General features: G+C 46.0%; 1 protein-coding gene across 1 annotated transcript in view; it reads left to right on the top strand.

The window, feature by feature from the left end:
- Positions 1–10,657: 10,657 nt before the first annotated feature.
- LOC121285067 (sterol 26-hydroxylase, mitochondrial-like) overlaps positions 10,658–15,314 on the top strand; it is a 44,264-nt gene continuing 39,607 nt past the window's right edge. Inside the window, exons 1-2 of the mRNA XM_041201192.1 lie at positions 10,658–11,095; positions 11,360–11,448. Of these exons, the coding sequence (XP_041057126.1) occupies positions 10,658–11,095; positions 11,360–11,448 (527 nt within the window). The remainder of the gene's footprint in view (positions 11,096–11,359; positions 11,449–15,314) is intronic.

The following is a 15,314-nucleotide window of genomic DNA, read 5'->3' as shown; positions in this document are numbered from 1 at the left end:
CATCAACAGAACTGATTTTTCTTTACTATGAGAGGGGTGAAATATAAGCTGGTTTAAGGTCGGGGGTGGTGGGAGAGAAGTGGAGTAGAGGGGGAGGTTGTTGTAGGGACAAGCAAGCAGTGATAGGAGCAGATCATCAAAAGATATCACAGACAAAGGAACAAAAGAACACAGAGGTGTTGAAGTTGGTGATATTATCTAAACGAATGTGCTAATTAAGAATGGATGGTAGGGCACTCAAGGTATAGCTCTAGTGGGGGTGGGGGGGGGCATAAAAGATTTAAAAATAATGGAAAAAGGTGGGAAAAGAAAAACCTATATAAATTATTAGAAAAAAACAAAAGGAAAGGGGAAGAAACAGAAAGGGGGTGGGGATGGAGGAGGGAGTTCAAGATCTAAAGTTGTTGAATTCAATACAAAAACAGAATTGATTTCCAGCATCCGTAGTTTTTTGTTTTTATCTTGTTGAATTCAATATTCAACCGGAAGGCTGTAAAGTGCATAGTCGGAAGATGAGGTGCTGTTCCTCCAGTTTGCGTTGGGCTTCACTGGAACAATGCAGCAAGCCAAGGACAGACATGTGGGCAAGAGAGCAGGGCGGAGTGTTAAAATGGCAAGCGACAGGGAGGTTTGGGTCATTCTTGCGGACAGACCGAAGGTGTTCTGCAAAGCGGTTGCCCAGTTTACGTTTGGATCTCCAATGAAGAGGAAACCGCATTGGGAGCAACAAATGCAGTAGACTAAGTTGGGGGAAATGCAAGTGAAATGCTGCTTCACTTGAAAGGAGTGTTTGGGCCCTTGGACGGTGAGGAGAGAGGAAGTGAAGGGGCAGGTGTTGCATCTTTTGCGTGGGCATGGGGAGGGGCCATAGGTGGGGGTTGAGGAATAGGGGGTGATGGACCCTGGTCCACTCCTCCATCACCCCCTACTCCTCAACCCCCTCCTATGGCACCACCCCATGCCCATGCAAAAGATGTAACATCTGCCCCTTCACTTCTTCTCTCCTCACTGTCCAAGGGCCCAAACACTCCTTTCAAGTGAAGCAGCATTTCACTTGCATTTCCCCCAACTTAGTCTACTGCATTCGTTGCTCCCAATGTGGTCTCCTCTACATTGGAGAGACCAAAAATAAACTGGGTGACTGCTTTGCAGAACACCTGTGGTCTGTCTGCAAGAAAGACCCAAACCTCCCTGTCGCTTGCTATTTTAACACTCCACCCTGCTCTCTTGCCCACATGTCTGTCCTTGGCTTGCTGCATCGTTCCAGTGAAGCTCAACTCAAACTGGAGGAACAGCACCTCATCTTCCGACTAGGCACTTTACAGCCTTCCGGACTGAATATTGAATTCAACCACTTTAGATCTTGAACTCCCTCCTCCATCCCCACTCCCTTTCTGTTTCTTCCCCCTTCCTTTTGTTTTTTCCAATAATTTATATAGATTTTTCTTTTCCCACCTTTTTCCATTATTTTTAAATCTTTTATGCCCCCCCACCCCCACTAGAGCTATAACTTGAGTGCCCTACCATCCATTCTTAATTAGCACATTCGTTTAGATAATATCACCAACTTCAACACCTCTGTGTTCTTTTGTTCCATTGTCTGTGACATGTTTTGATGATCTGCTCCTATCACTGCTTGCTTGTCCCTACAACAACACCCCCCTCCACTTCTCTCACCACCGCCCCACGCCGCCACCGCCCCCCCCCCCCACCTTAAACCAGCTTATATTTCACCCCTCTCATAGTAAAGAAAAATCAGTTCTGTTGATGGGTCATGAGGACTCGAAACGTCATCTCTTTTCTTCTCCGCCGATGCTGCCAGACCTGCTGAGTTTTTCCAGGTAATTCTGTTTTCGTTTTGGATTTCCAGCATCTGCAGTATTTTGTTTTTAACCACTCGTACCTGTGTTGGATCTGTGTACAGTCGAGAATTGGGATCTATAAAGTGAGGAATTAATTGCAACAACCTTACAATTGACGACCACAACAGGACTCTAGGTTGTCACTAAACTGGGTGTTAACGTCTGGTTATCTTGTAGGCACATACAGTATCATCTGGCAAATGGTAACTGTGTGTGGGGACAACTTTACAAGAAGGGTGGAAGTTAAACCATAATCCAATAGGGTTTCTTGATGAAGACACATGGATAATTTTTGAGGCAAAGATGAGTACGAGCATACGGATTAGGAGCAGGAGTAGGCCACTCAGCCCCTCGAGCCTGCTCCGCCATTCAATAAGATCATGGCTGGTCAGAATGTAACCTCAACCCCACATTCCTGCCGACCCCCAATAACCTTTCATCTGCTTACCTTCACCTTACTTATGAAGAATCTATCTAGATCGCCTTAAAAATCTTCAAAACCTCTGCTTTTGAGGAAGAGGGTTCCAAAGACTCGTGACTCTCTGAGAAAAAAAATTTCTCCTCATCTCTGTCTTAAAAGGGAGACCCTTTATTTTTAAACAGTGACCACTAGTCTGATTTTCCCACAAGAGGAAACATCCTCTCCACATCCACCCTGTCAAGACTCCTCAGGATCTTATATGTTTCAATCAAGTCGCCTCTTACTCTTCTAAACTCCATGGATACAAACCTAGTCTGTCCAACCTATAAGACAACCCACCCATTCCAGGTATTAGTCTGGTAAACCTCTGAACTGTTTCTAACACTTTTATATCCTTCCTTAAATAAGGTGACCAATACTATACACAGTGTTCCAGATGTGGCCTCCCTAGTGCTCTGTGTAACTGAAGCATAACCTCCCTACTTTAGTAATCATTTCTTCTCGCACTAAATGATAACATTCAGTTAGATTTCCTAATTACTTGCTGTACCTGCATACTAACCTTTTGCAATTCATGCACTAGGGCACCCTGATCCCTCTGCATTTCAGAGCTCTCCAATCTCTCACCATTTAGATAATATGATTCTCTTTTATTCTTCCTGCCAAAATAGACAATTTCACATCTGTCCACATTATACTCCAGTTGCCAGAGCTTTGCACATTCACTTAACCTATCAATATCCCTTTGTCATCTCCTTATGTCCTCTTCACATCTTACTTTCCTACCTATCTTTTTGTCATCAGCAAATTTAGCAACCATACCTTCAGTCTCTTCATCATTCAAGTCATTTATATAAATTGTATAACATTAAGGCCTCAGCACTGATCCCTGTGACGCACCACTCATTACATCCTGCCAACCAGAAAATGAACCATTTATGCCTACTCTCCAGTTCCTGTTACCAGCCAATCTCCTATCCATGCCAATGTGTTACCCCCTACACCAGGAGCATTTATTTTTCCCAATAACCTTTGATGTGGCACCTTATCAAATGCCTTCTGGAAATCTAATTACAGCACATCCACTGGTTCCCCTTTATCCACAGCACATGTGACTCCCTCAAAGAACTCCAATAAATTGGCTAGTGCAATCTTTTGATTTGGAGGATCAACTAACACCTCACTTACAGCAGTTCTTCGCCAGGGGCACGGTGATAGCTATGGCTGATAGCCTTCACCTGCCAGTTATTGCAAGGTGCCGAGTCCACCTACTCAGTCTGTGAGAGACACCTTTTAGCAACCTTCTGGGGCATCAATGATTTCGCCTACATTACAGGTCTACAGAAGGTTACCCTCCACTCTCCGCATGTGCCCCTGTACCTGTCGATGTGACCAAATGAAACCCAGTGTCATCCCAGAGTATTCATAAATGGACTCTGTAGTTATTACAGCATGAGTTGGAAGTCACTCCACATCAAACTTGCCCCTCATGATGCATGTGAAAGAGTTCCACATCAGAACCCTCTCCCGATATGTTGAGAAAGCTGATGCATGTCCTTTCCCCCATCACCATTGACCCCCAGCATCACCTTCGACCTCCCCACCGTCACCCCCCAGCCTGAACCCTTCTCCTTCCAGGATGTCCATGAGAACGTGTATGTTCCCTTCCTTCCAAAGCATCCCACCCCTGTTCACATTGGACTCCCTAACCTCCACCTTCCCCCCCACCGCCCCCCCCCCCCACAATTCCACGTGTGCCTCTGTGTCTGAACTAACAACCCACACTGCCCCTTCACCCGACACTGCTGAACCCTCACCGTCCCACCCTACCAGCTCCCTCTGCCCCCATTACCTTAACCATCTCCTTCCTATCATACCCACCCTGAGTCCGTACCCCAGGAGTCAGAATTTGACTCCACCGACCCCTCCCTATGAGCTCGTTCACCTGGACGTCCGCCTCCCCCCCCCCCCCCACTTCAGGCCTAGACATTCCCCCACCACCCCCACCCCACCCCCCCCGGCCTCCTTTGCTGCCTATCAGTACCTCTTGCTGCCTTCCACCCTGCACCTTGAGGCTCCCATCTCCCATTCTGAAGTCCCTGGAAGAAAGTCCGAATCCTCAACAATGCCGGAGCTGCAGCGTAGAGAACACCCAACTCCCGAAAGCCGCTTTGCGGAGGAGCCTTGTGGATGAGGGCTGCACCCACCGTGTGACGCAGGTGTTCCTCTGGACTCCGGTGTCCGCAGGCTTCCATCATCTTCCTCTCATCAGATATCCACGAGCTGAGGAAGACCCGAAAGGTAAGTCCCAACTTGTGCGCGCCGCTCATTTTCAAAGGGGTTTGAGGCCGAGGTAATTTCCTGCTGGCGCGAGGAGAGTCCAGGGAGCAGGTGTTTTAATGAGCGTTCATGAGATGTTAGTGAATGCTAAAGGCGTTCACCCCACTGGTCGATGGGGGAACCGACTCGCCAATGGGAGAATTGCAAACTGTTTTTACGCTGGCGGGTTGCTAACTTTTTGGCTCCCACTGGATTCTCTGCTCCCGCCCACTTCAAATCCTGCTGCATGAGGGATGGGAAACTTCCATCCAATCTCTCCAAACATCTGTAAAGTAATGGAAGGGATCATCAACAGTGCTATCAAGCGGCACTTGCTTAGCAATAACCTGCTCACTGATACCCAGTTTGGGTCCTGCCAGGGCTACTCAGCTCCTGACCTTATTACAGCCTTGGTTCAAACATGGACAAAGGGTCTGAACTCCAGTGGTGAGGTGAGAGTGAGTACCCTTGACATCAAGGCAGCATTTGACTGAGTGTGGCTTCAAGGAGCCCTTGCAAAACTGGAGTCAATGGGAATCAGGGGGAAAACTCTCCGCTGGTTGGAGTCATACCTAGCACAAAGGAAGATGGTTGTGGTTGTTGGAGGTCAGTGAGCTCAGCTCCAGGACATCACTGCAGGAGTTCCTCAGGGTAGTGTCCTCGGCCCAACCATCTTCAGCTGCTTCATCAATGGCCTTCCTTCCATCATAAGGCCAGAAGTGGGGATGTTCGCTGATGATTGCACAATGTTCAGCACCTTTCATGACTCCTCAGATACTGAAACAACATATCCAAATGCAGCAAGACCTGGACAATATCCAGGCTTGGGCTGACAAGTGGCAAGTAACATTCACACCTCACAAGTGCCAGGCAATGACCATCTCCGACAAGAGAGAATCTAACCATCGCCCCATAACATTCAAAGGCATTACCATCACTAAATCCCCCACAAGCAACATCCTGGGGGTTACCATTGACCAGAAACTGAACTGGACTAGCCATATAAATACTGTGGTTATAAAAGCAGGTCAGGCGGTTGGAATCCAGCGGCGAGTAACTCACCTCCTGACTCCCCAAAGCCTGTCCACCATCTACAAGGCACAAGTCAGGAGTGTGATGGAATATTCCCCACTTGCCTGGATGAGTGCAGCTCCCACAACACTCAAGGAGCTTGACACCATCCAGGACAAAGCAGTCCGTTTGTTTGGCACCACATCCACAAACATTCACTCCTTCCACCACCGACGCACATTAGCAGCAGTGTGTGTACCATCTACAAGATGCACTGCAGGAACTCACCAAGGCTCCTTCGACAGCACCTTCCAAACCCATGACCACTACCATCTAGGAGGACAAGGACAGCAGATTCATGGGAACACCATCACCTAGAAGTTCCCCTCCAAGTCACTCATCATCCTGACTTGGAAATATATCACCATTCCCTCACTGTCGCTGGGTCAAAATCCTGGAACTCCCACCCTAACAGCACTGTGGGTGTACCTACACCACATGGACTGCAGCGGCTCAAGAAGGCAGCTCACCCACCACCTTCTCAAGGGCAACTAGGGATGGGCAGTAAATGCTGATCCAGCCAGTGACACCCACACCCCATAAATGAATTAAAAAGAACCTTACTCCTACCTCTGTCTTCCACTGACTAATTAATCTCCTAACCAGGTTAATAATTTTCCTTCGATTCTATGAACTTTAATTTTAGATAATAATCTCTTATGTGGAACCTTAGTGAATGTTGCCTGAAAGCCCATAAAACTACATTTGTGGATATTCCCCTACTCACTGTTGTAGTTACTTCCTCGAAAAATTCAATTAGTTTTGTTAGACGTGTTCATTAAGCATGTTTACAAATTCAGGTTGGCTCTCTTTAATCAGCTCAAGTTTCTCAATGTGCTCAGTTACTCTGCCCTTAATTATAGATTCCAATAACTTCCCCACAACAAGTGTTGGACAAACAAGTCTATAATTTTCTTGGTTTCCTCTCACATCTTTCTGAAATAATGGTGCAGCTTTTCAGTGGCTGGTGGCTGTTTCAGTTACACAGGAGCCAATTGCGTGACTGTAATAATAACCAAGTGTTTTGGTCTGAAACTTGAGTTTGTTTGGGCTTCTAAACATCGGAACACAAGCCTGAGAAATAGCATCTCATCTGCTAATTGGGTATTTTACAGGCTTCCAAACTCAGCACTGAGTTCAACAGCTTTAGATCTGAAACATCACTCCCATTTTCTCAGTCAGCAGCTACTGGTATTGGAAGATAGCTCCACCAGGGGTACTGGGAATGGGGGGTGCTGGGGGGGTGGGGTATGGCCTGTGCGAGGGATGGGATCCCTATCGGTAGTACATGGCTGTTGGGGTGGTCGCAAAATATCCATTCAATTCATCTGCCTTTTCCTTATTTTCCATTATTAAGTGGTGAAGAGGGCGTAAGGAGTCTGCAAAGGGACATGGACAGGTTAAGCAAATGGGGAAAAAGTTGGCTGATGGAGTATCATGTGAGAAAATGTGAACATGTCCACATTGGCAGGAAGAATAGAAAAGCAGCAGATTATTTAAATGGAGAGAGATCGCTCTGGGATCTAGGTGTCCTGGTACACGAATCACAAAAAGTTAGTGTGCAGGTACAGCAAGTGATTCGGAAGGTAAATGGAATGTTGGCATTTATTGCAAAGGGAATGAAATATAAGAGAAAGGGTGACAGCGTCTGTGGAGAGAAAGACAGAGTTAATGTTTCGAATCCATATGACTCTTTTTCAGAGCTAAAGGGAAGTAGAGATGAGGTGAGATATATACAGTTTAAGGGGGGGGGGGTAGGACATGTGAAGCTGGATAGAAGACCAGCGATAGGTAAAGGAGAGATTGTGAAAGATGTCACAAACAGAAGGTCGAAGGGGTGTTGATGGTGGTGATACTGGCTAAAGGTGACATTAAGAGTAGAAAGCAGAATGTGATAATGGCAGGACCAGGTAAGCTCTCTGGGAAGTGACAGATGGCCCTAGTGGGGTGGGGTGGGGGGGGTAGGTTGGAGAGGGCAGTCAATCTTTTTTCCCACTGCCGTCCCCTCACCCCACCCCACCCCCACTAGGGCCATCTGTCATTTTCCAGAGTGCTTCCCCTGGTCCTGCCATTATCACATTCCGCTTCCCACTCCTAATGTCACCATTAGCACCTCCTGCAGGTTCCCACCAAGCCACACATCATCCTGACTTGCAACTGTAGTATAAAGGTGTTCAGGATAGAAAGGGTTAATGTAGGACTGGGGAAACAGTGCCAGGCACATTATCATGTAGAGAGTCACTGAGTGTGGAGAGAGCCCAGTAGAAGTCAGCGTGAAGTTAACCCCTGGTCTGGGCTATACTTGGATATTAGTGTTACCAATAAACACTTAATGTTCAACCACACAAGCCTCTGAACCCCATTGTGAGACCTACGAACAACACTTCCAGCATGGTCGCAGCTGCTGAAGGGCCCCAATATCCCAAGGCATGAAAAAATTAAGAAACTACCACCTGACCTGACTGAAGTGCACCTCGTTTGAAGACACAGCTGGAGATTGCTAAATAAAAAAAGCTCCACTGCAGATGTGGAGGTTGAAGGGAGGAAGGAAAGGTCTCCACCAGGGCAACTGGAGGTCCAGCGGGAAACCCAGTCAACTGCAGAGTCAAAGGCCCTATCAAGATCCCTATCAAGGGGTGAGCAAAATTCGGTAAAAAATAATCAGGGCACTAATCAGGTAGAGCAAACTGAATTTTGAGCCAATGCGGCTGGAGGAATGCTGCAGCCTTGGTCCAGAGTCAATGCCAAAACACGTGGCAGCCAAGCTCCATTTAAAGAAAGAATTTTAAAATGGCAGCCAGAACTGAAAGTCACCTTCCGATCGAGTTTCAGCGCTCAGTAAAACCCACCAGCCGGGCCCACACTGCTGGATTTTATAATTTCCTGCAGAGTCGATCAGTTTAAAATCGGCTCTGCAATCGCAACGGGAGCCCACCAAAACCCGGCAATCGTGGGAAAAAGAGGAACAAATGGTTACTGCACTGCCATTCCTGGAAAGAGAAACAAGATTTAAAGCTGTGCTCTCCCTGTGCTGAGAAACAGCCATGGATAGGGAATCAACCCTGCCTGGTCAATTTGGGCTCATACAAGGGGCTAGACCAATTGCAAAACTGGGTCTAGCACATCAGGATTAAGTAAGAAATCAGTGGATGTTTAAGTTAATGCATTCTTATACTTATTTGGTGAAACTGCTGATTAAGTAACCCGAATGCAAGGCATTGATGAGTCCTCAACCAGTTTTGATGAGGTATTAAAAGCCTTTGACAAATATTTTAATCTTCAAGTTGTAGAGCATGCAGAACTCACAAAGAGGGGTAGAACAACCCCAGTAAAGCAACAAAAGGGCAAAAGCAAACCACACAATGGTAGCAGACTATCAGTGCAACAAAGTGCACAAGCTGAGAAAAGTAGTGCAGAGGGAAGAGGAGGCTGAGACGCAGTAAGAAGGCTTAAAAATGGAACTTTTTGAAAATGCCGACACAGTATCCAAACTGCAGTAGAAAGTGTCATTGCTGAGCAGGCATCTGGCTCTGTATGGAGGGAGAGTCATAGATTGTTCCAAGCTGCGAGTGGCTAATGAAGCCATGAGCAGCACGATTACAGAACTGAAACAAGTCAAGACTTCATTGGAGACAGACCTGGCCAACAGTGAAACCAAAACGTAGGACAAGGACAAAGCTCTGTTGCAGGTGGAGAAAGAAAAGGCAGAAGTAAGATTGGGAAATGTAAATTTGAAGTTGAACATCAAGGAACTAAAAGAAAAAGCACTGGATGCCTCAAACCTACTGAGAACTATTGAGTTGTTGAAAAATGAAATGGCTGAAATGAAAATCAAGAACTTCGAATGTCAAGGAGAAGCTGAACAGTCACACGAGAAAGTTAAAGGAATGCGAGAAGTCTCAGAATCAATTAGCAAAAGTGAATTTACAGAATGTGAGCTTGAGAGGTGTTAATGCTGGACAAGTCAGATCCCAGAGTGAAAACTGGTTTGATAAACCCTAACTTTTTTTTGGAACCATAGAGGAAAGCTAATGAATGAATTCACAGAATGTTGATTCTGTGAATGAACTTGTCTGTTGATGAACTTTTAACGTAAAGAACAAAATAATTATTAAAATAAGTAGAGTGAGCTATATTATACCAGACAAAAAGGTTGGAAAGATCTCAACACTAACACAGGAAGATGCTTCAAATTCCCACTATTCCTTTACCCCAGCAATATCTTTACCGGCATGTAAACCAGTGAAGAGTTATCACTAGATCGACACAAAGACTTCTCGCTTGGGACTGGTGCAGTTGCAAATGGTTTTCTTCCAATGAATTCTTGAGCATTCACTCGATGCTTTTCACCCAACTTGTATCTCTCCCTGAGATACCCAAAAAACACACTCTAAGCTCATTGTTTCTTCACCTGTAGAGCAAATGGATGAGTTGCCTAAGCTCAGTCAACCAGTAGCACCTCGGCTAAACTGATCACTTTAGTGAGTTCTATAACTGATTATTCAGTTAACTACCGTCCCCAGTAGCCTTGTAGGCTTTCTTATCAGAGAGCTTAAAATTCCTGTCCTCTCTCTATGATGCATACTGAACTCTCCCACTCAACTCGTCTATTTTTTGTGTCTGAGTCCCTGGACCACTGTCATTAGGCAACAGTAAAGTTTTTTTTCTGCTCTGTGTGTTTTTTTTTCCAGAAACTCGAAACTTTTAACACATCTCTTTAACTTCAGGGGTTGTAAAGCCTCATTGAAAATGTATATATACAAACAAGCCCAAAAGACCTGACTTTTAGTCAGGAGTTTATCCAGACTCCCAGGCACCAAAGCTCACAAACAACCTAAATGAAACTGAAACCATTTTAGCTTTCTTAGCACAAATATATTTAACTTAAAATATATACATTGTTCATAACAGATAACATTGCAGGAATTAGACTCTGCTAAGGGAAAACTGATCAGTTCAGAGAATCAAGTTTCACATAAGAAAGATGAGAACACTGGAGTATTACTCACAAGAAGTAGAACACTCGAAAGAGGGCTTGAAATACTTAAATGATAAACTTGTCGAAGCAAACTCAACAAAGACAGATCTTCAATTAAAACTTGATGAACTTCAGGTATCAGAAATCTTTATTAAGTATCGTAAAAAATGCTTGGAACAAGAGAAAGAATTGCTGATGAATCGGAACAGTTGGTTGAACACAGAATTAACAACCAGAACCAATGAACTTCTTGAACTGCGATCCAATCTGAAGGAAATGAAGGATGAAGTGCACAGTATGGAAGGGCAAATCCAGGCTTCGAAAGCAGAAAAGGAAAATCCTAAGAAACAGATTGAGAGTCTAAGCAGTAAATTGCAGGAGATTAAGGAGCAGCCAGCAACCATGGAAGCAAGTTCTCAGGAACTGAAGGAACACAATGCCCAGGTAAAAGATGCTAATCTTGTATAAGAGTTCCGCAGATCACTCTAAAGCAAAGACAACCGAACTCACCGGAGTAGTTGGTGAGCTGAAGGAAAAGATTAATAAATGAACTGGAAAATAAGAGAGTAAACAAATGTTTGGGTGAAATTGTGAAATCAATGGAAGTGAAGGATCCACTTCTGAAATTTTTGAGTCCAAAAGGAATCTGGTGGACCCCACAGGTAAGGCAAACCTGAGTCCACTCTGGAAACTGATTCCCTCTGGAAGGAACGGGAAAAAGCCCTGGAGTCCAAACAATGCAGGCAAGTTGTCGATAAAGAGAAACTCAACTCTAAGGAGTGCAAAAAGCAAATCAGGTGGAGGCACCCCATTACGATGATTTCAACTGCACACCAACAGGGTCTGTCCAAAGCAACTGAGATTGCCATGTTTCCGAACATGACCTAGAGGAACTGTCAAAACCCCAGAATGTCTGAATTTATAAAGTCAAAAAGATTTGGGGGTTGGGTGGTAGGGAGAGGGGGTAAGTGTTGTATTGTAAATATATTTGCATAAAGACTTAGGGCAGGCATGGTATGAAGGTCTTTGTGATAGTAAGAGTTAATCTGGGGCTGGGAAAATAGTACCACCCATATTATGATGTAGAGAGTCGCAGGACAGTGGACTGAGTATGGAGAGAGTCCGGTTGGCATGTAGACAGCTCTTAATCTGAGCTATACTGGGCTGTACATATATATAAAGTTATTGTACCAGGAAACACTTAGGCCTGAATTTTACCTTTGGCAGGCGCGCGCAATTGGCTGGCCCCGGAACGGTTGGGGAACAGGCGATGGGCACCAGACCGCGATTTCACACTGCCTGGCCAATTAACGGGCAGCCTGCGTGAAACACTCAGCGCTCTGCCAGGGCGGGCCATGTCGTTTCTGCGGGGTGTGGGTGAGCACCGAGAGAAAGTTGCCTAAAAGCCGACAGCTGCCTCAGGGAACTGCGGACCTGAAAAGGCTTAAATTCAAGGTTTAAAAAGCTGCAGAAAGAATCCATGTGTCACAATCAATCACCTGAAAATGTAGCTGATAAAAACGCTGTCCAGAGATGTTCATTTTGATTTTATTTCATAACATCAATCTCATCCCGCCCTTGGATGAGGTTTGGTGAAAAATGCAAAGGCCGTCTGGCCGATTGGCCTGTCCACCAACTGTAGGTTTGGTCCAGCCACAAAAATCAGAGGCAATTGCACTATTAATTACCCTCTTAACTGTTGACAGGCGTGTGTCTGACTTTTGCAAGCGCCCGCCGAGTGAAATACTGACCGAGCGCAGGATAATGTCTGGACACTTGCCCGACATCATCTCGCGTGATTTTATGCTGATTGGGTTGGGCACATGCCTGCCCGCGGGACATAAAATTCAGCCCTTAACCTTACAAACCTCTGAAACTCTTCGTGAAACCTACTAACAACCCTTACAATAGGAAATATATCACCGTTCCTTCACTGTCGCTGGGTCAAAATCCTGGAACTCCCTCCCTAACAGCACTGTGGGTGTACCTACACCACATGGACAGCAGCGGTTCAAGAAGACAGCCCGCCCCCACCTTCTCAAGGGCAACTAGGGATGGGCAATAAATGCTGGTCCAGCCAGCGAAGCCCCACATCCCGTGAAGGAATAGAAAGTATGAAATATTTCGATATGTATTCGGAGACAGAAAGGATTGAGGTGAATAGTGAGGAAGTATGTGGTGAATTAGTCTCTGAGGAACCCGGCAGACTGAACAGAGTTTGTTCTGTTACAGAGAAAAAAATGTTTCCTAAGTATTCACTTCAATCTATCTTCCCATTTGCTCTCTCTTTTTCTCTTTCACATGCCTCTTTCTTAATTACGTCTGCTTTTGCCTGGTTTTCTCTCCCTGCTTTGTTCAGTTACATTTAATATCTCTCTCTCTCTCTCTCTCTCTCTCTCCCTGCTTTGCTTTTCCTCTTTCTGTGGTGTGTTATTGTATTGGATATCGAACAGAGAGACAAGGTTAAGGGTTCTAGACATAAAAGTTGCTTCTAAATTTATTAGAGGGATCAATACCCATGAACGACATAGATGATGATGATGTGAAGGCTTTGGTGATTTGATTGATTGTGACCTGCACTGATTTTGAATTTGGTGATCTGTTTTCAGTGACGCTGGTGGAGGGTTAGGAGATTTCTGAAACCTTTGATCAAATCAAATCAAATCAAATCAAACCTGTTACCCTTCTAAATTCTGGGAAATATGACCTTAGTCTGGTCACCTCAGCCAATACCATGAAAGCAGCTTATCATCTATCATCCTATCAATGAGTGCGCTCACAGTATCAGCACTAGAGCTATGCAGAAACACTCACTGCTCACTTGAACAATTTTTCCCGCAAATGGTGAGCCTCTCTCAGCACCAGCCAGTTCCTTTGAACTTAATTCCACTCTCTGAAGTCTCTGCTGCCTTTTCACTGCAGATGCAGATTGAGAAACAAAAGCAGAAACACGTCCCATGTCAGTCTCCAAACCTCAGCCATCTCACTTTGGCAATCGTTAACACATACAGACAAAAGGAGCCTTGTCTCAGCCAGTAAACCAGCTTGGCATTGCCTTTGTTAAAGGAGTCCTGCCCTTAATCTTAACTGGTGAGAAAGCTGACCCCCCCACTGCCCACCGAACAGGTCGATGAGTGTTCAAAAGATGGCATTTAACTCTGTCTCTTTAATGTGGCGCCAACACATTTCTCGTTAGGAGGAGCTCACAGGCTCTTTTTATATCCTTCGAAACTGGTTCAGGGAACAAGGGGAAAGAGGGCAAGCAGCAAGGATTATGTTTAGAAGGCATATCTGCCTATTTTAAAAGGGAGAAAAAGCACAGAGGAGGTTGAGCTTCCTCAGAATCTCTCAGAGTCAATGTGACTGTTGCTCCAAGGGGATGAGAAATCCCACAACCAAAGCTCCCGATGACAGAGAAGGAGAATATTCCCACAGCACACAGAAGAGGAGGGAGGTGCTCGCAGGGAACTTCCCCACTTCCCCACCTCCTCCATTCTTTGGATAAACTATTGTCACATGTAAGGTCAGCCCGGAGAGAACATTCCCAGCGAGTGGAAAATCCGAGTGAGGCAACAACCCTTAAAATCAAGACCGAACGTGCATTTATAGAGCAGAATTTTCCGCTCACTGGGTGGGCGTGCGCCTGATGTCATCGTGCACTTGCGCAATATTTCGCTTGGCGGGCGTGTGCAGGAGTCAGAGTCGTGCCCGCCATTAGCTAACAGGCCAGTTAAGGCCCTTGACAACCCAAATAACGGGAATTTAATGTTGCCTGTGCGATTTTTCACTCGTCGCGCAGCCAGGCATGCAATTTGCAAAACCTCAACCACGGGGCCGAGTCTCTTCACTGCTCCAGCCCGGCTGGATGGGTGGCTGCTGGGTGACAAGGGCTATCCCTTGAAAAGATGGCTCATGAGGCCTCTCCACCATCCAAGAACAGAGACGGAGCAGCGGCACAACAGGAGCCACAGCGCCACAAGGGCGATGGTGGAGAGAATGGTAGGTCTTTTCAAGATGCGCTTCCAATGCCTGGACCATTCAGGGGGCGTACTGCAATACCCCCCAGAGCGGGTGTCACTGAGAGTGGCTGCATGCTGCGCTCTCCACAATCTGACACTGGCAAAGGGGGACCCACTGGAGGAAGAGGATGTTGATGGAGCTGCAGAGGATAAATCCAGTGGTGAGTCAGAAGAGGAGAACAGTGAGGAGAACACTGAGGGCATGGAACCAGATCTTGGTAACCTTCAGGGAGGCAGGGACACCAGGGATGCCTTGATCCCCTGGCTTGATGGAAATGGTAGACTGGGGGTAATGCAGGGCCATGAGGTTACAGATTGTGTTCGAGTACAATTCTGCTGCTGCTGATGGCCCACAGCACCTCATGGATGCCCAGTCTTGAGTTGCTAGATCTGTTCGAAATCTATCCCATTTAGCACAGTGTTAGCGCCACACAACACAATGGAGGGTATCCTCAATGTGAAGGTGGGACTTTGTCTCCACAGTGACTGTGCAGTGGTCACTCCTACCAATACTGTCATGGACAGATGCATCTGCAGCAGGCAGGTTGGTGAGGATGAGGTCAAGTATGTTCTTCCCTCTTTTTGGTTCCCTCACCACCTGTCACAGACCCAGTCTAGTAGTTCCATCCTTTAGGACTTGGCCA

This window comes from Carcharodon carcharias, chromosome 12, assembly GCF_017639515.1.
Source record: "Carcharodon carcharias isolate sCarCar2 chromosome 12, sCarCar2.pri, whole genome shotgun sequence".
Classification (NCBI taxonomy): Eukaryota; Metazoa; Chordata; class Chondrichthyes; order Lamniformes; family Lamnidae; genus Carcharodon; species Carcharodon carcharias.
This window is presented reverse-complemented; position numbering and strand designations above follow the sequence as displayed.